The sequence below is a fragment of the Myxine glutinosa genome, chromosome 3 (genome assembly GCF_964187855.1).
Source record: "Myxine glutinosa chromosome 3, kmMyxGlut1.1, whole genome shotgun sequence".
Taxonomy (NCBI): Eukaryota; Metazoa; Chordata; class Myxini; order Myxiniformes; family Myxinidae; genus Myxine; species Myxine glutinosa.
Window position 1 is genome coordinate 158,200,148 of NC_136263.1, and position 24,089 is coordinate 158,224,236.

The following is a 24,089-nucleotide window of genomic DNA, read 5'->3' on the forward strand; positions in this document are numbered from 1 at the left end:
GTAAATGTCAGCTCTTTCACGAGCCTCGATTCAATATACAAAAAAGAAAAAAAGAAAAAAGTATTCAATTGATGTAATAATGTGGGTGGAGGCATATCGGTCGACGTCGTGATGTCAGAGTGTCGTTCTGGTTTCCCAATGACTTCGATTACATCATTACCTCCACCAACAAAGGTGGGCAAAGGTTATATTTTCACTCCTATCTGTCTGTCTGTCTATTTGTTTGTCTGTGAGCAGGATATCTCAAAAAGTGATCAACAGGTTGGGTGTGTGACCAGGACTAATTTATTAGATATTGATGAAGTTCTGGAGGCGCAATTTTTTTTTTTTAATTGATTCTTCACCTTCGATGGATGGGGCCAAAAATGATATATAATATAATATGATATTTCAAAAAGTTGTGGATGAATTGTGACAAAATGTAGTGGATGAGTTGGGTAGATGACAAGAAGCCAATTCGATTTTGGTGTGTGACAAGGACGAATGGTCCGGATGCAGATCGAGCCCCTCAGTGCCGTGGGATACGAAACATAAACTGCTCAGCCTGGTGGAAGTGCCGTATGTGCTCTATGGAGTGCCATTATAGTTTGTTTGTGTGTTTGTCTTTTTGTCAGTCTGTGAAGAGGATATCTAAAAAAAACGTGGCCAGGTTGGGTGTGTGTGACAATGACCAATTGTTTCGATTTTGTGAAGATCTGGATTTGAGAATTTTTTATTTTTACCAAGTAATTCTTCATAATTGTAGCATGATATTTCAAAAAATTTGTATGGTTATGACAACTTCTGGATGAGTTTGGTAGGTGACAAGAACAAGCCAGTGAGATTTTGGTTTAGGCCGGATGCAATCTGTCATATCAGTGGGATGCAGAACGTAAACCACTCGGCCGGTCAGAGGTATGCGCTCTTCCAAGTGCTGCTATTGTTGGAGATGCGTTCCAATAGAAAATATTTCGGCCCCAAGATGCAATGAAAATCTTTTCCATCACATTACTTCTACGGTGAGGCAAATTAGTGGCACTTAAAGGTGTAGCTGCCAGATAACTTGCTTTTATTTCATCTTTATTGTTCACACTGTAGACAACAACAGCAACAGGCATTTTAAGGCCGTTTTCTCTGCTAGAGCGGGGGTTAGCCTTGCGGGCCCCATGACAATCTTCTCCATTTTGCCCTATTTTCTGCATCTCCCCTTGATAACCCCCTTGCCCACATTTATTCTTCCACCACCTTCAGCCAAGTCTTTCTCGGTCTTCCCTGTCCTCGACTTCCTTCTACATTCATTTCCATCATTCTTCTCAACCAGTCACTTTCATCCTTCCTCAACACGTGACCAAACAATCTCAACCCAACTCAATCTCAATTTCGCTCTTTCACGAGCCTCGATCTTGTATACAAAAAAAAAAAAAAAAAAAAAAAAAAAAAAACCTGTTGCTCTTCACAGCATCAATCACAGGCTCTATTCCCATCATCTTTCGCAATTCATCATTGTCTTCCGCTCTCTCAACGATACTCCACACATCCACTGAACCATTCGCATTTCCACCCTTTCCAGCCTTCGTTGCTGCTCTGCGTTCATGACCCATGTCTCGCTCCCATAAATCATAACACTTCTCACACATGCAGCATACACCTTTCCCTTCAGCTTCAACGACACTCCCCTCCTCGTCAGCACGCCACTTAGTTCCCGAAACTTCTTCCATGCACATCTCACTCTAGCAACCGTTGCCGAGTCTGATCCACCTTCTCCATTCAGCATGTCTCATAGGTAGCAAAATGTTTTCACACCTTCCAACTTCATGCCGTCTCCAAGATCCAAGTCAACATTTCCTCCATCTGCAGCTCACTCTGTGCACACTTTACACTTGAATGTAGCTGCCCCACTGGTTAATGACCCTCTCAGACCACTACATTTTTGATGAACCCACTCTGCACACATTGTACATTGAATGGAGTTCACTCCGACACCCTTCCTGCACACAGCACACGGCCACTTCCCAGTTCTTTCCACCTCACCACATGCTTTACCACTTGCCATCACCTTAGTTTTTCCTATATTCACCTTCAGACCTTTTGTCTCCATACATTCCTGCCACTTGTTCATCTTCTCCTTCAGTCCATCCATACTTTCCGCAATCAACACCAGATCATCTGCATACAACAACTCCCACGGTAAACCCTCCTTTACATTCCGAGCCAGAACCTCCATCACAGCTACAAATAGTGGTGGACTTAGTACTGACCCCTGATGCACTCCCACCTTCACCTCAAACTCACCACTGTTCCCGGCCTTCGTCCTTACAGCTGTGCGTGCTCTTTTGTACATTGCCATCACCACTGATCAACCATTCCTCCACTCCAAACTTCCTCAATGCCCATGTCACTACTTCGCGTGGAACCCCCATCGAATGCTTTCTCCAGATCAACAAACTCAAGAAATAACTTCTTCCTCTTCTCCAGGTATTTCTCCTGCAACTGCCTTACAATAAAATTGCGCGTCTGTCGTTCCTCTTCCTGGCATAAATCCAATCTGCATTTCGCCGATCTTCACTTTCTTCCTTATCCTCCTCTCCAACACCCTTTCCAATACATTCATTCCATGCTCCAATAACTTTATCGCTCGATACGAGCCACAGTCCAGAGGGTCACCTTTCCTCTTGTATCGAGGGACGAGGGTACTCAGTTCCCAATCCACTGGAATGCGGCCTTCTTTCACCACCAGATTGCAGATCTCTGTCATTCTCTTCACACCCCAATTTCCCGCTGCCTTCAACATATCTCCCACAACTCCTGTAGGCCCTCCCGCTTTTCTAGTCTTCATTGCTTTTATCGCTTCCTCAACTTCCTTCTCAGTTATCTTCTCTGCCGGTCCTAAAACTGGGTAACTCTATGTTGCCATCCCATTCATTCTCTGCATTCAACACCATTTCCATATATCTCTTTCATCTTCCTTTAATTCCATCTGGGTCCACAACGATTTGTCCCACTTCATCTTTCAACACCTCACCCCCATCACATCACACCTCTCTTTTGCTATCTGCTTTGCAATTCTGAATACCGCTCTCTGACCCTCTTCCGAATCCAAGCGTTCTCCGAACATTTTCCTACATGCCTCCTGCGCCTTTGCTACCTCTTTCTTTGCAGCCTTCTTGGCTGCCTTATAACTTTCATGCTCTGCCTTTTCTGCCCCCGTATCCTTCGCCTTCTGCCACTCCTTGAACTTCTTCCTCTTCTCGTCAATCCTCTTTCCAACTTCATCATCCCACCACCATGTTTCCGAGTGCTGCGGTGATCCTTTTGTCCATCCACATATCTCACCAACGGCTCCCAACAGACTATCTTTCATTGACTTCCAACCACTTTCAAGCTCAACCACATCATCTTCTGCCATATTCATCCTCTCTTTTAATGCCTCCCTCACCGTCGCCTTTTTCAACCTCAACACCTTCATTCCCGGTTGGTACTTCACCCACCGGGCCCTCCTCGCTCCTTTCACGCTCATGTCGCAGACAACCAAGTGGTGCTGTGAAACAGCCTCCTCCCCCGGGATCACCTTTGTGTCCTCGAGGTGCCCCCTATCTCACCGACGCACCATCACGTAGTCAAGGGTTGTCGTCAACCCACCTGACGAGTATGTAACAAGCTTATTATCCTATTTCTGGAACTGAGCATTACAAATCAACAAATCAGCTACATCAGCAAACTCCAAAATCCTTTCACCTTCTCCATTCCTCACACCATATCCGTAACCCCCATGAACTCCCTCAAAACTGTCTGTACTCCTTCCCACATGTCCATTTAGGTCTCCTCCGACCACAACAACCTCCATGTTTTACGTTTTCCATCAGCTTCTCGATCACACACCAGAACTTGTCCTTCTCTTCATCGCTCCAACCGACCTGCAGAGCATATCCAGAGATGTTCACCAAGAGCTTTCCAATCATCATTTTCATCATCAACCTATCGCTCACTCCAGTCACACTCACCACACTATCTATAAACTCCTCAGAAAACAGGACACCAACACCATGCATGCCTTCCCGGGCACCCTTGCCAAACAAACATGTATTTCTGTCCCTGCCTACCCTTCACCATTCTCACACCACTTCCCTTCCTTCTGGTTTCCTGCACACAACATATGTCCACTCTTCTTCTGACCAATACTTCCACCACTTCTCCTGATCTCCCTGTCATTGTCCCTACATTCCATGTCCCAAACCTCAGAAACTGATCTCACGTGGGGCATCAGACGTTTCGTCGTCATAAATGGAGAGATTTTCACCTTTGCTTCCATCGGGTTCCCCACCTTGCGTTTTGACGAGAGGGAGTGAAGTCCTCCACAGGGTACTTCGGGCTGTATCCTGCCCATATGTCGTTGTAATTGTCATGGTTCCCTTTTTGAGGCAATGTTTTATGGCCGGATGCCCTTCCTGACGCCAACCATTTTAGTCGCCTCTTACGACACACAGGGATACGGTGTACCTATTCTAAACCGGGGTACACACCGGTGATTCACACTGTAGACATAAGCCCTAATGCTTTCACGATTTGGCTTTGTGTTTTACCTATTAAGACCACGTTCACCCATCTAATGTTACATTTAAGGTACTTGCTTTATGGTCTCTATATGCACTTCTGTTCTCACTTTCACTAAATGGCCTTTTTGAGACATCTCGACTTACTTTTCTTGAAGTAAACATTCAAAAAGGGTAAAACCCTTCACAAAACAGTGCCAAGCGTGATCAACAAGCCTGAGCGGCAGTGAGCCGAAACAAGCCAAGCCTGAGCTGCACGAAAAGAACAGGAAAGCAGTACAGTATGAAGAGCATGTGCAAATGACCTGGATCAGTATGAAATACATGCTAGGTCAAACAACATACTGAAGGAGCAGCGCTCCTGCTTGAGACGGACGAAGTGACGGACAAGACACAAACTCGTCCGAGAAGATGTTTATTGAATAATCATCTCGGGAACTCTGAAAGCCCGTTTATCGGGTTCGCATATATATATCCAAACCAAAAAGCATACATCAGAACCAAAGCCATGCCTCAGGCGAGGCACGCTTTGGTGGTCCTGTGACCGACAGGTGCAAAGGATTATAACCTCAGCGCCGCGGTTTGGCCGCCGGTTACGTCACCGGCTTGGGCCAGGAGATTCTGTTGCTGGTTTCGAGCTTTGGGGGGCCCATGGGTCGCTACACATGCCCCCCCAGAATCGACTTGGTACAGGAAGGTCAACCTGAGGGGGGTCCGGATGACCCGACCGAAACGACCCCTGGCTGGTCGCGGGGGGGGGGGGGGGGGGTCCGGTGTGGTGGCGGGTGGCCGGACGGGGGGTGCAGTGGACGGGGGGCGGCCGGCGGCCGCGCCGCGGTGGGAGAGCCAGCCGTGGCAGCCCGGCCGCCGATGCTGACGACGAAGGACTTGTTGTCCCGTCGTAGGACCCGGAAGGGTCCGTCGTATGGTGGCCGGAGCGGCCCCCGGTGCGCGTCATGGCGCACAAAGACGTACTCCGCCGTGCGGAGTGCTGGGGGGGACGTAGGATTGGGGGTCGCCGTGGCGGGACGTGGGCACCGGGGCGAAACGTTGGGCGGCCTCCTGGAAGTCCATGCGCTGGCGCGCGGCGGACCAGGGGCTGGTGGCGTCGGGCACGAACTCGCCCGGGACGCGGAGGGCCTGGCCGTACACCAGCTCGGCGGTGGACGCCTGGAGGTCCTCCTTTGGAGCCGTGCGGAGGCCCAAAAGGACCCACGGGAGCCGGTCGGCCCAGCCGTCGTCCAGGAGGCCGGCCATGAGTGCGGCCTTCATGGAGCGGTGGAACCGCTCGCACAACCCGTTGGCCTGGGGGTGGTCGGCCGTGGTGCGGTGCAGGGTAACGCCCAACGTGCGGGCGACCGCGCCCCACAGTTCGGACGTGAACTGTGGGCCGCGGTCCGACGAGATGTCCGCCGGTGCGCCGAAACGCGTGACCCAGGTGGCGATGAACGCCTGGGCCACGTCGGCGGTGGTGGTGGAGGCGAGGGGCACGGCCTCCGGCCACCTGGTGGTCCTGTCCACCATGGTAAGCAGGTGGGTGAACCCCTGCGATGGGGGCAGGGGACCCACCAGGTCCACGTGGACGTGGTCGAAACGTCGCTCGGGCACGGTGAAAGGAGCCAGCGGAGCCTGGGTGTGACGGTGGACCTTGGCCCGCTGGCAGGGTCTGCAGGCGTTGGCCCAGTCGCGGACGTCCCGTCGCAACCCGTGCCAGATGAAACGTGCCGACACCAGCCTCTGGGACGCCTTCCGGCCCGGGTGTGAGAGGCCGTGGAGCGAAGCAAAAATGCGACGCCGCCAGGTGACCGGCACAACGGGGCGAGGTCGGCCTTGGGAGACGTCACAAAGCAGGACTGTGTCCGCGAAGGGGACGTCGGCCAAGCGGAGGCCCGTGTCCGCCACCCGGAGTGCCTGCACTGTGCCGTCGGTGGCCTGGTCCGTCGCCATCAGGGAGAAATTGACGCTGAGGTGGACGGCGTTGGCGCCGGCTCGAGAAAGGCAGTCGGCCACGGCGTTGTCCTTTTCCGGCGACGTGCCGGATGTCCGTGGTGTATTCCGACACGGCGGAGAGGTTGTGCTGCTGGTGGGCCGACCACGGCTCCGTGACCTTGGCGATGGCGAAAATCAATGGCTTGTGGTCGACAAAGGCCGTGAACGGGCGGCCCTCCAGGAGGTGGCGAAAATGGCGGACGGCCAGGTACAGCCCGAGGAGCTCGCGGGCGAAAGTGCTGTACTTCAACTTGTTGGGCAGGAGTTGCCGGCTGAAGAACGCGAGCGGCTGCCAGGCCCCGTTTACCCATTGCTCATGAACCGCGCCCACGGCATAGTCCGAGGCGTCCGTGGTGAGGGCGATGGGAGCATGGGGTACCGGGTGGGCCAGCAGCGTGGCGTTGGCGAGGGCCCGTTTCACGCCGGTGAAAGCAGCGTCCATGTCCGTGGACCAGACGACGTTGCGCTTCGCCGGCTGGCCGCGGAGGGCGGTGTACAAGGGCCGCATGAGTTGCGCAGCTCGGGGCACGAAGCGGTGGTAAAAGTTCACCATACCGAGGAACTCCTGCAGCGCCTTGACGGAGCGGGGGCGCGGGAAAGCGGCGATGGCCTCGACTTTGGCCGGTAGCGCTACGGTGCCGTTCCGGGTGATGTGGTGGCCCAAAAAGTCGATTGTCGCCGCACCAAAGTGACATTTGGCCGGGTTGACGATCAAGCCGTGTTCGCTGAGGCGGCCGAACAGCGTCCGGAGGTGGAGGAGGTGCTCGGCTCTGGACGTGCTGGCGACGAGGATGTCGTCCAGGTAGGTAAAGAGGAACGGCAAGTCACGCAGCACGCCGTCCATCGGGCGCTGGAACGCCTATGCCGCGTTTTTGAGGCCGAAGGGCATCCGGAGGAATTTGAAGAGGCCGAAAGGTGTAATAACGGCCGTCTTCAGGATGTCGGCCGGGCGGACGGGCACCTGGTGGTACCCCCGAATCAGGTCCACTTTTGAAAAAATGGTCCGCCCCGCCAACCGGGCGGAAAAATCCTGGATGTGCAGGACGGGGTACCTGTCGGGGGTAGTGGCGTCGTTGAGGCGTTGGTAGTCGCCGCATGGCCGCCATCCGCCCCCCGGCTTCGGGACGATGTGCAGCGGCGAGGCCCAGGCGCTGTCGGAGCGCCGCACGATGCCGAGGCGCTCCAGCGCGGCGAACTCGGCCTTGGCGACGGCGAGTTTGGCTGGGTCGAGATGGCGAGCTCGGGCGTACACCGGCGGGCCCGTAGTGGGAATGTGATGCTCGATGCCGTGACGCACCGCAACGGCCGAAAACGTCGGTCGCATGAGGGCCGGGAACTCCGCGAGGAGATGCGCGAAGTCGTCTGCCAACGGGAGGACGCAGGAAAGCTCGGTGGGCGCGGAACGGCTCAAGGCGCACGCCAGTGAGCTGAAAGTTTCGGCGTTGACGAGACGCCGACGTTTAACGTCGACCAGCAGCCCATGGGCGCAAAGGAAATCGGCCCCGAGCAAAGCCATGGGGACGTCCGCCGTCACGAACTCCCAGCGAAAGAGCTGGCTGCCAAAGCGGAGGGCGACGGTGCGTGGGCCGAAGGTGCGGATGGCGGAGCCATTGGCCGCGATTAAGGAGGGGCCGCAAATGGCGGCCCGCCTGTCATCCGCCAGAGTGGGAATGACGCTCAGCTGAGCGCCGGTGTCGCAGAGAAAACGCGGCCCCGACGCTTGGTCCGCGATGAATAGCAGGTTTCCGGAACGGCCGGCGCTCATGGCTGGTAGTGAGCGCCGGCCTGACCGTTTCCCGACTTGCCGAACGTGCACGGGGGTCGACATGATCGGGCCTGCCGCCCGAACCTGGCGTGGAAATAACACCAGGCCGGGTCTGGCGGGGGCTCCGGTCGACGCGTCGGGACCGGGCGATGCGGCGTCGCCGCTGCCAGTCGCGCCGGCCCGGCGGCCTCCGGGAAGGAAGCTGCGTCGCGGGCGTCGGGCGGGTGGGCAGGAAACTGCGCCGCGGGCGCCGACTGGGCGGCGGGCGGGCTCCCGGCAGGCACCCCGACGAGCTGGCTCGCCGCTCCGACGAGCTGGCTTGCCGAATCGATCTTGTCGGCCTCCCTGGCGAGGTCGCGGGGGTTCGTGATGGTCGTGCTTGCCAGGGCGACCCGGACCTGGGCCGGGAGCTGGCGGAGAAAAAGCTCTTGGAAAAGGAAATCCGAGGGATGCTCGCCGAGCAACGCGAGAATGTAGTCCATACGTTCCGACGGGCGCATATCGCCGAGCTCAGGAAGGTCGAGCAGGCGTCGTGCGCGTTCAGCCGGGGAGAGGGCAAAAGCGCCCAGAAGAAGTGCCTTGATGGCGTCGTACTTGCCGTCAGCGGACGGGCTCTGGAGGAGGCTCAGGCAGCAGGCGGCGGTCACGGAGCCGAGCGCGGCGCCCACGTAATGGTATTTCATGGTGTCTTCCGTAATGCCACGCAGGGCGAACTGGGAGTCCGCCTGAGCGAACCAGACGGCGGCATGTGCTTCCCAGAAAGTGTGCAGTTTGAGGGACACTGCCGTGTCCATCACGTCGGGGTCACCAGTGAAGGAGCAGCGCTCCTGCTTGAGACGGACGAAGTGACGGACAAGACACAAACTCGTCCGAGAAGATGTTTATTGAATAATCATCTCGGGAACTCTGAAAGCCCGTTTATCGGGTTCGCATATATATATATCCAAACCAAAAAGCATATATCAGAACCAAAGCCACGCCTCTCAGGCGAGGCACGCTTTGGTGGTCATGTGACCGACAGGTGCAAAGGATTATAACCTCGGCGCCGCGGTTTGGCCGCCGGTTACGTCACCGGCTTGGGCCAGGAGATTCTGTTGCTGGTCTCGAGCTTTGGGGGACCCATGGGTCGCTACAATACCATGATTTGTTTGAAACCCCTCCCCCCGATTATTATTTTGTATTACTTAGAGATTCAAAGTTCCATACAAGTGAATTTAACTTAACATATAAAGATTTGGTTCCCTCATTTATATATTGTATTATAGCAAAATTCCACATAACGAGGTGTATATATATATATATATATATATATATATATATATATAGATAAAAGGCCTCAAAAAAATGTTGAGTTTCCAGTAACCCAACCAACAGCAGCTGTTTATTTCAGTTAAGGGGTCAAATTTTTATCAACATTTTAAAAACGTGGCACCACACACCTGCCAACACATCGATGGTGTCTTGTTAAAAGTTGGTAAATGGACCGTGGTTAGTCATTACCAACCGTATGACAAAAGTCGGGACCGGGGCAACACCTTTGATATTTCCATGTTGAAAGAGAATGCCAGAATGTACAAATTCCTTTTGACGACACAATATAGGGTCTGTGGAAAGGTGAAGGTTGCTTCCAACATCCTCCCCTCCTCCTTCCCCTCCCTTCCCCTCTTCTCCTCCCTCCCATCCTCTCACCCCACCTCTTCTTAATATTCCTGTCACAGTGTCTGCATTGTTGTGCAACTTTGGAGATATTTTTTTCCCAACTGATGAGTGATTTGTCTTTGCAGGAGTGTGTGCTTGCTACTGCAAGTAACGCTGCCTTGTGCATTATTTTCTGCTAGTCCATCATGCCTCATACTGCGTGGTGGAACTAATGCAGACATGGCACCACAGCTTGACTACATGCTTCAGGTGTGCTCTGGGAAGGGAGGTCAGAAAGGTGATGTAGAATAGGTAGAGCTTTTGACTTTTATTGAGAAGTTCTTCATAATCTGCTGATTTAAAAAAATCATTTAAATATAACTAAAATCAAATATTCAGATCTTAAATGTTGAATTGATTTTTTCTTTCCTTTGTTATTAATGGGAATGAGAAAAGAAGACACCAAAACTATATTTAGGGCAGTTCTTGCAGTAATTGAGTGCCTTATGGCACGTGTATCAGGTGTGCATGCATTGCGCATGCTCATTTCTGTCAGAATCTACACCTAACGAATCGTGTTGGAACAATGCCGGAGCTGTGAATAATACTGCTTGTTAAACCTGTTTGTTTAGCACTGTAATCTTTCTGCTTAAATCAGGTTCATGTTCTGGTTGGTGTACACTCTACAGGTTAGGGTTTAAGATTAGCGTTTGACTAAAATGGTTATAAAAATTACTGAAATCCATAACTTTCTCAAAATAATGGATTGTTATCGGACAATAATTGAAACTACAATGAAGTCAATGGCACGCCATCACAAATTCCCATGCTTCCCACCTAAAGCAAAGTTTAAAACTGGTAAAACATTCTGCTAGGAATAACCCAATATCAACTATAAAGTAAAAAATCTTCTGTCTTGACATGACTGTCTTCTGTCTTGACCCTGTCTGACTCGACTGTCTTCTGTGATCCTAAGTCCCCATCTCCTGGGGCATGAACCAGGGGTCAAATCCCAAAAAGTCGTTACATATTTCATGTGTCCCCCAATGTTGACTGCTTATACAAAGTTTCATTAAGAAATGCTTTAAAATGTGCCCGTAAGTGCATTTTTGGTATTTGAACTTTTTACCCCTCCCCTTGGACCAAGTGGGCGGAGCCAAGGATGATACTGCTCCCACACCTTGGTGCCATGTGGTGATCATATATACCAAGTTTGATGAATTTCTGCCCAACCATTGTGGAGGAGATAGTGTGACGGATGAATGGACAGACAGACAGACAGACAGACAGATAGATTGCAATATCCCCCCATTTTGCCTTTTCTAAGTGTGGGGAAAATGGCTGTATAGTTCTCAGACAATAGCAATATGAACAGCTGGAAATAGGAGGGTTTAAACAACTAATCGTACAGGATTTCAAAGGTTAATTTAAATGACTAAAGCAAGAAGTCGGGGCCGGGGCAATACCTTTGATATTTCCATGTTGAAAGAGAATGCCAGAATGTACAAATTCCTTTTGACGACACAATATAGGGTCCGTGGAAAGGTGAAGGTTGCTTCCAACATCCTCCCTTCCTCTTTCCCCTCTGTGCACCACCCACTGCAGTTGGTCTGTTTGTCTGTGGGGGAGGGGGGTGGGGAGGTGGGCGTACACGCAAAGACAAAAGTGAGGTTAAGCAATTGGCTCATGTTTGTCTGTCCGTCTGTCATCAGTTTATGATCGAGGAACAAGTTGTGTAAGTCGAATATTATATTTTGAACACGAATCGGAAAATGAATATGAAGACAGGGTTTTTCATTTTACCGTACCTTGGCTCACGCATTCATCCCGATCGCACGTGCACAGAGGAGTGAGGTAATATTTTACTCTGTCTGTCTGCCTGCCTGGCAGTCAAACAAAATTGAGCAGTATTCCAAACAGGAAACTTACTGTTTTTAAAGACGTCGTAATGTACACATACATGTCAGGTATGGGAGCATGCACCTGAGCAGCGCATCGCCGCATCCACTTTCCGACGGTACTCCAGGGGCCTCCGTCCAACCACCGCCCAGGCTGCTGCCTGGCCCATCCCTATCTCCTTGAGATGCCGATCAACCTGCTGCAACTACGAGGCACGCGGTCGGTCCATTGGCCTCCTCCACTCATGAGGTTTCCTTGCTGAGAGCATCTGGTGGGCTGGATCAGTGTCCGGAAAACGAGCCATATGTCCATACAGGTGCAGCTGACGCTCATGGATCATACAGGAAACAAATCTCATCTGAGTCTCCCTCAGCAACCGCTCGTTGGACACGAAGGACACGATAGCCAAGGATTCTCTGAAGAGACTTGGTTCCAAAGGCATTAAGTCTCATTCTCTGGCTCTTGGTAAGGTTCCAAGTCTCGCATCCGTAGAGCAAGACTGGAAGCAAAAAGGACTTGAAGACTCTGACTGTCGGCCTGCATAGATACCGACAGCGCCACACCCCATGATCCAGTGCATCCGTGACTCCCCAGGCCCGACCCAGACATCTATCAACCTCTGGCTCGCAACATGCGGAGACATGAATAACACTGCCAGGGTAAGTGAATCTCTTCGTGACCTCAACATCTTCACCACAAACAGGCACAGACAGGACTGCAGCATCCAAGATGTCAATGAAAGCCTGGATTTTGGTTTTGACCTAGGAAATCCGTAGTCCGAGAGGCCCCCCCCCCCCCCCCCCCGCCTCCTCAGTCAGTGCCTGGAGGGCCCCCGTAAAAATATCCAGCATCTCTGCACAGATGACTGTATCATCTGCGAAATCAAGGTCAGAGATCTTGACACTCCCAAACAATGCACCGCAGCCTGACTTGACCTGACATTCTCCCCAGAATCCAGTCCATACAAGCGCTGAAGAGTGTGGGAGCCAGTACACACCCCTGCCGAACTCCAGTAACAACTGGAAATAAGTCAGAGATGGAGCCACCACACCTCACGCTCGCAACATGCGAGTTGCGAGCTCGCATGTACCAGAGTATAGTTTGGAGATCAGATTGATCAGCGTTGGTGACACCCCACGAAGACCAAGAATCCTCCAGAGGGAATCCCGGTACACAGAATCGAACGCTTTGTGGAGATCAACATAGGCTGCAAGCTTCCCCTGGCAAAACTCTCGCTTGCGTTCGGTGAGGACCCGAAACGCAAGGATACGGTTGACCTCTTTGGTGTAAAGCCCGACTGCTTTGGTCGTTGGTGCTCGAGCAGATGGCGGCGAACCCTCTCAATAATGATCCAAGCAAAGAACTTCGACAGTGAAAAGGCGAGATCTTGGAGACGGCGGCAGGGATTTTCGAAGCTCCACACGGTCTCCACGTTTTCAAAGTTAAGTCTGTTCACAATTGTATTTTGTCGAAACTGTATTTATCTTTCGGTGCGTGAAGTTATAGTGTGCACCTTGGAAGTTTCTCGGTGTTTATCTTTCATAAATTAATCGTCTGTTTGCCGCGTCGCGAGCAAGGCCTTTGCCGCGTCGCGAGCGATTTGAAATCGAAGTTAAGTAATTGTTCCCATTTGTATTTTCGTTATAACTGTATTTATTTTATGGTGTGTGTACGTATATTGTGTCCTGAGGAAGATTTTCGGTGCAAATCTTTCTTACCTGTATTGAAAATCGTGTTAATTCGTGTCGTGTCTTGAGGCCTTGTACAGTGTACAACCTTGAGGCTTTGTTTTTCTCTCAGCGGTCCGTCGTTTGTGCTCCAATAACTTTCGTTCTCTGTTTTCCCAGTCTTTTCACCCCCATAGCCCTCTTCCTTGTGTAAATCTCAACAACAAAAAAACATTTCTTCTCTGTTCTTATTCCTTGTTCTCATTCGTTTATTCATTCTTATTCGGTCGTTCGTTCTTCGACCACGTGTTTCTCCCCCATTTCCCCAGATAGTTTTCACTGTTATTAACCTTCAATGTTTACACTTTCCCCTCAAGATCTGTATTCCGTCATATATTATAACACCTTTTTCTTCTTCTTCTTTAAAAGGCTGCTTTCGACTTGCTCACCAAATCTATTCATCCCAAAAAAAATTTCCATCTCCTATAGTGCCTTTTTTCTACATTCCCTAAACTCTCCTGCACTCCATCCTCCCTCCAGCATCCTTAAACGTATTTTTAACTCGAAGGTCACAAGAAACTCATTTTGCAATAAATGTTCGTTTCCCATTAATCGTACACTTTCTAAAATCCAATCTCACCCCTCCCCTCCAAATCTTCCCCATAACCCCTCCCCTCCAAATCTTCCCCATCAACCCTCCCCTCCAAATCTTCCCCATCACCCATCCCTTTCAAATCTCCCCCCTTGCCCCCTCCCTCCTAAACTACCCCCTCACCCCTCCCCTCCAAGACTCCCCCTCGCCCCTCCCCTCCTAGACTCCTCCCTCACCCATCCCCTCCAAATCTCCCCCATATCCCATCCCTTTCAAATCCCTCCCCTTGTCCCTTCCCTCCCAAACTGCCCCCTCGCCCCTCCCCTTCAAATCTCCCCACCCTCATTTCTTCTCAATTTCCCCCTCTCACTCCCCCTCCTCAAAGCGTCCTCCCCGCTTCTTCCCCCTTCCAACTCTCACCTACATCTCCCCCAACCTTCTGCCTTGCTCTTCCCCCTCCTCGAATAACACCTCATTGTGCCTCACCCAATCACCATCAAACCTTTTGTCCGCCCCATCCTTCCCTTTCTCCGAGCTATTCTGAAATCTATGACACACCTTCAACAGCTCTCCCTACCTCTTCCACCTCTTCCACATCTTACCCTACCCCTCCTCCCCCCTGTTCTGTATCCGATGCTCCCCCTTCCTCTTCATTAATGCTATGGACCTCAAACATCTGGGGCCTTCGTTCAAACTTAACTGATCTCTCCATACAGGTTGCTTCTGTCAAACCAGACATGATCTGCTTAACAGAAACTTTCCTCCTTCATGATGTCTCTGATTCCTTAGAATTTCTCCCGGGTTACTCCCTCCTCCGGTATGATAGACCTGAGCCTCGTCCTGGAGGTGGAGTTGCTATCTTTATCAAAAACTCTCTTCCTCACTCGCCCTGCACTGCACTCTCTCCACCTCACCCCCAGGAATACCTCTGGCTACGGCTTCCCTTTGCTCCCACCTCTTGTTCATATGTGTGTTGTACCGTCCACCAAACAGTGATGACTCCATCTACATCTCGCTGTCTGATAATATGGACCAACTTCTATCTACTCATCCCAACTCTCTCTTCCTCAAATGTGGTGATTTCAATTGTCACCATGCCAGTTGGCTGGGTGTGGGTACCTCTCTCACCAGCCATGGCTCCTCAGCAAAGGACTTCTGCGACTCATTGGGACTGACACAATCTGTCAATTTCCCGACCCGGATCTCAGTCAACGGAGCATCTTCTCTTCTGGACTTGGTTATGTCAAACTTCCCTGAAAATGTCTGCTGCGCTTCTTCTGCTCCAATCGGATCATCTGATCATGTCCTTGTTAAAGTGGACATCTCTCTGACCATTCTCAGGGAGCCTGCTCAGCGTCTTCGAGTCTGGCATTTCACTCAGGCCAACTGGCACGGTCTTCAAGCAGCCATCAATCATCTGGACTGGTCTCCCATCTCTACCACCTCTGACATCAACTCATCCTGGGAATTCTTCCAAAGTAAATTGCTCTCTCTCATGCACAGATTTATCCCATCTTGTCTTCAGTTGTCATACCCTTCCTCCCGTCCATGGTACACGGAATGTTGTGGTGAGGCTGTTGCCCAGAAACAACTTGCCTTCGTCTCCTGGAAAGCAAATCCAACGGAAGGAAATCTCATTTCCTTTCACAAAGCCCGAAACAAGTTTGTGTCCACCCTCAGGAGAGCCAGGAAACAATATCTCTCTGTTCTCAAGACCGAACTCTCTTATCTGTCTCCCTCTTCCAAATCCTGGTGGCGTCTGGTCAAATCTGTTTCTGGTGTTTGTTCCCCCTCCATCCCCTCCCTTACCTCAAACGGCTACACAGCTGACTCCGCACGTGAAAAAGCTGAATGCCTCAACTCTGTGTTTGCCTCTAAATCTTGTGTCCCAAACCCATCCCTCTCTGTACCCACCACACCCAGTCGTACCCAGCTGCTCCTGGACTCCATGTCCTTTCCTCCTGACAAGGTGGAAAAGTTTCTGTCAACCCTCGACTCTGATTCTGCAACTGGACCTGACGGCATCAGCCCACGGGTCCTAAAATCCTGTTCTTCCGCTCTTTCACTCCCTCTCTCTGTTCTCTTCACCCTCTCTTTTGCTCAAGGTCAACTGCCATCTGCTTGGAAATCAGCCAACATCACCGCTTTGCACAAAAAAGGTGCAAAAACAGATCCTAGCAACTACAGACCAATCAGCCTTCTCCCAATTATCAGCAAAGTCATGGAATCCATCATTGCTTTGGATATGAAATCTTTCCTCTTCTCCAATGGCTTGATCTCTGATCATCAATTTGGTTTCAGACCAGGTCACTCTACTCTGGACATGCTGCTTCTGCTGTTTCAACAATGGATGGAGGTCCTCAATGCCAAACAGGAAATTAGAGCTGTCTCCCTCGACATATCACGTGCCTTCGATACGGTCTCGCACCCCGCTCTGCTCACCAAACTCTCCTCCTTTGGTATCCATGGAAATCTCCACGCATGGCTGGCGGACTTCCTCTCTAGTCGTCGTCACCATGTGGCCCTGAATGGGTTTCTCTCATCTCCTCTTCCTGTTCAGGCTGGAGTTCCCCAAGGCAGTGTTCTGGGCCCTGTGCTTTTTCTGGTCTTCATCAATGATCTCTCTGACTCTCTTGAAAATCCTCTCTATCTCTTTGCTGATGACTCCACTCTCTGCCGCTCCATTCCTCATCCCTCAGATCGGCAGTCTGCAGCCTCCTCACTCTCTGCAGACCTGGACAAAATCACAGACCGGGCAAACAAGTGGAACATATCTTTCAATCCTGACAAATCTCACACTCTTACGATGTCTCTCCGAAAAGACCGACTGGACAACCCTCCCATCTACTTTCTGAATAATCCTCTCCAAGAAGTTCTGTCACTCAAGCTTTTGGGTCTCACTATCTGCCATGATATTTCCTGGGAAAACCACATTTCCAAGCTGGCCTCCAAAGCCAGTCGCCGACTGGGCATCCTCCGTCGTGCGAAGTCCTTCCTTGGCACACCTGAGCTCCTCACCACATACAAGGCTTTCATCCGCAGCTCAATGGAGTACTGCTCTCCCCTCTGGGCTGGTGCTCCTGCCTCACACCTAGCTCGTCTTCACGCGGTTGAAACCAAAGCGTTCAAAATCATTGGAATCTCCCGCGATGACGCTATCTCCGAGGGCCTTTCACTTGATCACCGCAGGCAGGTTGGTGGTCTTTCTGTCTTCTACCGACTCCTCTCCGGCCTTGCTCCCCCAGCTCTCTCTGGGCTCTGTCCCCCAAATATTCCTGCAGGTCGCACAAGATCTGCCTGCAACCCTCTTATGGTTAAACTGCCAAAATCAAGACTCTCTGCTCACCTTCACTCCTTGATCCCTCTTTTCTCCCGCCTCTGGAACAAACTCCCTCACTCTCTTCAATCCCACTCCTCCATCCAGGTCTTTAAAACGGCTGTTCACCACCATCTCTTATCTTCCCCAATCCAAAACCTTGATCTTTTCTACCCCTGCTAATTTCACCCCAAATCCACTTTTTTGAGGTGACTTTTGACTTCTTTCCTGGAAGTCCTTGGTGTCCTTGCGTTTTATACCTATCCTGCCTCTCCCCAGGCCCTCTCCCTCCAAAAACATCTCCCGATGTCCCTACTCTCAAATGTTGTGTTTGTGTGCTTCCTCCCCTTCTCTCCCCATCTTGTCGACCACTCCCCTTTTTATATACTTTGTTTGCTTGTTTGTTTGATTTGTTTGTTTGATAAATGTTAGCTCTTTCACGAGCCTCGACTCTGTACACAAAAAAAAAGAAAAGAAAAAAAAGAACTTGCCCGGCAGAGAGAGTAGCGTCACCCCTCGGTAGTTGTTGCAGTCCTGATGATCACCCTTCCCTTTCCAGAGGGGGACAACAAGGCCCCTCTTCCAGTCAGTTGGGATGATGCCTGTGCTCCAAACAGAGCACAGAACTGCATGCAACGACTCGAGTACAGCATTTCCACCAGCCTTGAGAAGTTCAGCATGGATGCCACAAATCCCATGAGTTTTGCCCCCATTCAACCGGTTCACCACCACCTGTGTTTCCACGAGCGAAGGAGGTTCACAGTTAATTGGGGGGGGGGGGGGGCGAGGTGTCAGCATTTGGTATAGCAACACCCCTGACATCCAACTCAACAGCCGGTGGATCAGCCTGGTACAGCCGCTCAAAGTAACTGGCCCAGCGGGCCTTCACTTCAGACTCCTCTGTCAAGACTCCACTGTCACCCTCTGCTCTAACTGCTGTACACCTAGGGACAGGCTTAGAGGAATGCAATGCACGGAATCTTCTGTAAGCAGGATGAGAATCGCATGTCCACAAGTGATGCTCTACCCATTCACAGATTCCTCGCACATAGGCCTCCTTGTCCGCCCTCAGCGAGCGTACAGTTTTACGCCTCAGCTCCCGGAACAGTTCAGCTCTGCCATCGAGCCTGGCCCTGCGACTCTGGTCGATGGTATCCAGCATCCCCTGAGAGACAAAGTTCCTCTTCGCCTGACGGTGCGTTCCAAGACAGCCACCGGCAACATCAAGGATGATGGTCTTGAAGGCACTCCACAACTCCTCAGGATCCTCCGAAGCATTCAGACCCTTCAAAACCCCACTCAACCTGCTCGCAAACTCCTCAGCTACCCTCTCCTCCTTGAGCTTTCCCACATCCAGCCTAGGCTGGGATGATAGCATTCTCTTGGATTTGAGCTGCAACTTCAGAGTTGTGACAACAAGCCTGTGGTCAGTGTTGAGGAACTGAGCACTCTGGTAGACCCTGCAGTTCTGGAGCATCTGCCATCAACCATCAATGAGCACATGGTCAATCTCCTTCGCCACACCACTAGCATTGGAATACCAAGTCCAGCGGTGTGGCTGTGGGCGCAGAAACCATGAGCCAGCCACCCTAAGTCCATGACTTCTTGCAAAGCCGAGGAACTTAGTGCTATTCTGGTTCACAGTTCCAGATCCATGGGGACCAACACATGCCTCATAACCATCCCTGTCAGTGCCAGTCGATGCATTGAAATCCCCCAAGACTAGAAGAGTATCTCGCCTGTGGCACTGATCAACCACAGACTCGAGCATGGTGTAGAATGCCTCCTTCACAGTGAGATCACACAAACGTAGGGACAAAAACCTAATGTATGTGATGGATAGAGTGGTGTAATAGACACTGTAGAAAATGGCGGTAAAACCGGAATTAATTTATTTATACGGCTTTTGCAATCTTTATTTTATTTCAATTGAATTGTATATTTGAAGACTGTAGCACAAATCACCTGTCATAATACTTCCAAAAACCTCCAATTTTGCAGTACTGTACGTCAATTTAAATAAAGGTTCAATGGGCGGTGTATAAGGGTGGTATTTGGGACTGTTTCTGGACTTCTTCAATAGCACTAAACCTGGAATTTTTTCATGTTGTGGTTTGCAAAAGATGATGACGATGTAGTGGTCCACATATAAAAGGAAAATGTTGGGAACAGCTGCTCTGAAGGCATCAAAGGGTTCATAAAGTTGCTTCACTGGTATCAAAGGACAATGAAAACGATGAGTCTTTGTAAAGCAAACGTCTTCTAATACAGAAATAGTCCATTCATTCTGCCGTAATGCAGAATATATAAATTGTCCAGGAATTGGGTGTCATTTAATATCATTGTTCATGTACGAGTCAAAGGCACAATGTATATATAGGAAGTGTTGCACTGTCTCTTTGTAGCCTTTGCTCTGCTAGTGGGGGTATATACTTGGTTCAGGCGGGGACAAGCCCTGGGCTGTCTCATGGAGACAAGGCAGTAGGTGTCATATCTGCCGGCATTAGTTGGTGCACATTAAAGATCCCACAGTGTCCTCTGCAAAGAGAGGGTGAGCTATTGCCAGCACTATGGACAAATTATAAATCCCTGCTCTAACCCACAGGGGGCACTGCATTAGCAGCATAGCCCCCCGCTTCCCCTCCTCCATCCTCCCTCCTACTTTCACCCCTCCCCTCACTCTTCACCTCGTCAGCGAACGATGCTACTTGCAGCGATGTGCTCCATATGAAAGAGAAGGCAGTAGCTTCTGGGCTGTCATGTAGCCACACAGAGGATCACTCAGGTCCACCCAATTTATTTCACTCCATTTGGCCACTTTGCCACATCCTTACTCATAATTGGCAGATATTTTTGGCCATTTACTGCCTGAACTACTTTCTCAAACGTCATTAAAAGCAAACGGGGTCTTTTCTAAATCGCTCTGTACTCACATGAATGTGTGCAAACTGGATCCTAACCGACGTATGTCAACATGGATTTATTTGTTTTATTACATGACCGTGTTCTTGCACAGGTTGAGCACATTATTGTGGTTTTTCGAATGTGATTATATAACAGTCCACTTAAGCTTTGAATATAAAAGACATACTTGTTGGAGCCTCCTCTCAAATAGAACTAGAACAGCACTCTGGAGAGCGCATACCTCTGCCAGGGTGAACAGTTTACCTTTTGCATCCCACCTATAGGCCGGATCTGGAACCAGACCGAAACCAAATTGGAATCGCCTTGTTCTTATCACCTACCCAACTCATCCACCAAGTTTTGTACGAATCCAGCCGCAACTTTTTGCAATATCTATATTATAATATGCTAATGGCCTGGGGCTGGGGGGAGGGAGAGGAGGGTGGGGAGTCGATCGTCTTGGAGGAAAAGGCTTTTCGCCAATGGCCTCTACCCCCCACTCCCCCCTACTCCCCTCCCGCCACTGACCCTCCCCTCTCCCTCAGTCAGAAGCAGGCTGTCGTCCCATGGTGCAAACCACTCTTCAAATGTTTTTTTTTTTTCTTCGTCGCCATCGTCCTCGGCATCCAAATTGCTAAGAACTCAAGCTTTATCTTCTATACATCTTTACTTCTTATTTTCTTTTTCTATACAATAATTAATCTTTCTTAGCTATATTTTTATTTTTATTTTTTATGTCTTTTTTTTTCCCCATTTGTTTGTACCTCTGCCGACGACGTCGCTGGAGGCATTATGTTTTCGGGTTGTCCGTCCAACTGTCCGTCTTTCCGTGATAGGTTTTTGTTCCCTCAATAAGCTGAAGGGATCTAAGTTCAACTTGGTCCAACTCCAAGTATATATAATGATGTAAAGATAAACGGATTGGATGATGGGGTCAAGAGGTCAAAGGACAGAAGTCCAGTTCGTTAAAAATTTGTTAACATGCTGCCTTGTGAACCAGTGATGGGATTTTGACCAAACTTCAATACAAGTATAAATTAGATATAAATAATATACGCAAAGGTGTTGAGTCTTATGGAGCTAGATGCTTTTTCCCCGACGGCCCCCACACAACTCTGACCCATCCGCCCTCCCTCCAACCCCTCCCCCCTCCCCCACCCACCCCCTCCCCCTGCCACATTGCTAAGAACACCAACTTTGCTTCTCCAGAGTGAGTGAGTGCGACCACGCTCACATTAACCACACTCTTCACACCCCGTTGTTAGTGTGCTGAACAACAGTGTACGATGTCGTAGCAAACTTTGCTTCTCCGGGGGGGGGGAGGGTGTCTGATATTCTCTTCTCCTTCTATATAACTCGATGATATTCATAGAATACTTACCCTGCGCAGTGCACAGTCAACTTGGTGTGAGCCAACTCTTCTGTTTTTGAACGTTTCTTTTCTTTTTGATCCAATATGGCTGCCAGACCGCGTGAGCGATGACATCATAAATTTATATTCTCTAATATAATTGTTGCATAGATCATGCTCAATAAATTTCAAACTGATCAGACTAAGCGTTGTCCATGTTGACTTGTGATGTCATAATTATGGCACCAATGACGTCATCGTTAATAACACCTATTCCCCATATGGAGTTATTTACAATGAGCCACGTTTCAATTTTTTCCATACAGCAGTTTCGGAGATATAGAGGTACAACTTTTTTTCGATTTTTCCAAGATGGTGCCTGTACCACGTGACCTATGACGTTATAATTATCATTTTTAAATTTCCACAGGAGGAGCCGCTCATTCTGAAAATTTCATGCTAATTGGACTAACAGTTGCAGAGGATTTTTTTTCTTTTTCATACTGATCAGATCAAGCGTTGTACTTGTCAAATTATGACATCATAATTAAGGCACCGATGACATCATCATTACAACAACAACAACAACATGCATTTTAAGGCCATTTTTCCTGCTAGAGCGGGGGTTAGCCTTGCGGTCCCCAACTCCCCATGACAATCTTCTCCATTTTGCCCTATTTTCTGCATCTCCCCTTGTTTAACCCCCTTGCCCGCATTTCTTCTTCCAGCATCTTTAGCCAAGGCTTTCTCGGTCTTCCCCGTCCTCTACTTCCTTCTACATTCATTTCCATCACTCTTCTCAACCAGTCACTTTCATCCTTCCTCAACACATGACCAAACCATCTCAACCTGTTCCTCTTCACAGCATCAATCACAGGCTCTATTCCCATCATCTTTCGCAATTCATTATTTGTCTTCCTCTCTCTCAACGATACTCCGCACATCCACCGAACCATTCGCATTTCCACCCTTTCCAGCCTTCGTTGCTGCTCTACATTCATGACCCATGTCTCGCTCCCATAAATAATAACCCTTCTCACACATGCAGCATACACCTTTCCCTTCAGCTTCAACGACACCCCTCCTCATCAGCACGCCACTCAGTTGACATCAGACACATCATCATTAACCTATCTTATTCCCCATGGGGAGTACTTGACAATGAGCCATGTTTTCCATTTTTTCCATTGAGCGGTTTGGGAGATATAGAGGTGTAACGTTTTTCCAAGATGGCGTCAGTACCACGTGACCTATGACGTCATAATTCTGAATAAAACATTTCTACAGGCGGAGGCGCTCCAATGGTAAAATTTCGTGTCCAAAACGGATTTGGACCAACGGTTGCCGAGAAAATGAATTTTAAACATGCAGACACGGGCACACGTACGTAGCCCAAATGCTTAACCACGCTTTTCGCTTTGCGAGCACAGGGTAATAATACGGTAAGGCTTTTCTATTATGGTGTTTTTTACCACCGGCTTCTGCTCGTTCTATATATCGTTTTTGGTCAGATGATCTCGCAATGGTAAATAATTACTTTTTAAAATTTTAGTATGTGCATCCGAATTCAGTTCTTCACCAAAATTTTATCGTTTCTTCTGTCACACAAACAACCTCTCCACTAAATTTCGTCCAAATCTGTCCAAACTCTTTGAGATATCCTGTTCGCAGACAAACAGACGGGGTGAAAACCTAACCCCCTCCCACCTGATGTGGCGGAGGTAATTAGTTACGGCCTCAAATGATTACATTTAATAAATAAATAATAATATAATAATGATAATCTATCAAAAGTATCAATTTTACTCTTTAAATCTTCTTCTCCTCTTCCTCTACCATTTATAATTGGTGGGGTTTGTCATTGTGTCAGAATTACTGAAAAACATGTCATTTTTCAGGTATTCAAGCCAATTGCAGAGAAATTTGGAGTGAAGTTCGACTGCAATGTGAAACGAAGGTCAGTCTCTATTTTTTATAAATCCTCTTTTGCTTGGGCTAGAAACGTGGCCTCGAGGTATACATTCTTTCAATTCTGAGCTGTCTAGCCTGTGTTCAAATCTCCACCCAGATATAAACTGTCTTCCCGTTGTTTCCCCTCGGTAGTTGTTGTATGCTGATTCTTCAATGTGCGTGGTGTCCCTCAGATGGGCTTTATAATGGGCGTCCTGTCTCCCGGCATTAGTTGGTGGACGTTAAATATCACACATTGTCCTTCTTGAGGAGAAGGCCGACTGAACAAGAATCACTACTCAACTCCTCTCATTTGTTCCTCTTTTTCCCCCCACCTGCTTCCATAACATCTTAAATCTCTCTTGCATCAAGCTCTTCAAAACAGCTGTTCACCACCATCTGAGATCATTCCCATTCCAAAACCATGATATTTTCTACACCTGTTAAACTCTCCCCCATCCCCAAGCCCAGCTCCTACCAAATTTCCAG

General features: G+C 49.6%; 1 protein-coding gene across 1 annotated transcript in view; it reads left to right on the plus strand.

Moving 5' to 3' along the window:
- Window positions 1–24,089, plus strand: part of RTCA (RNA 3'-terminal phosphate cyclase) — a 70,834-nt gene that overhangs the window by 17,419 nt on the left and 29,326 nt on the right. The window contains exons 4-5 of the mRNA XM_068109911.2: window positions 10,068–10,191; window positions 23,549–23,607. Coding sequence (XP_067966012.1) covers window positions 10,068–10,191; window positions 23,549–23,607 — 183 coding nt within the window. The remainder of the gene's footprint in view (window positions 1–10,067; window positions 10,192–23,548; window positions 23,608–24,089) is intronic.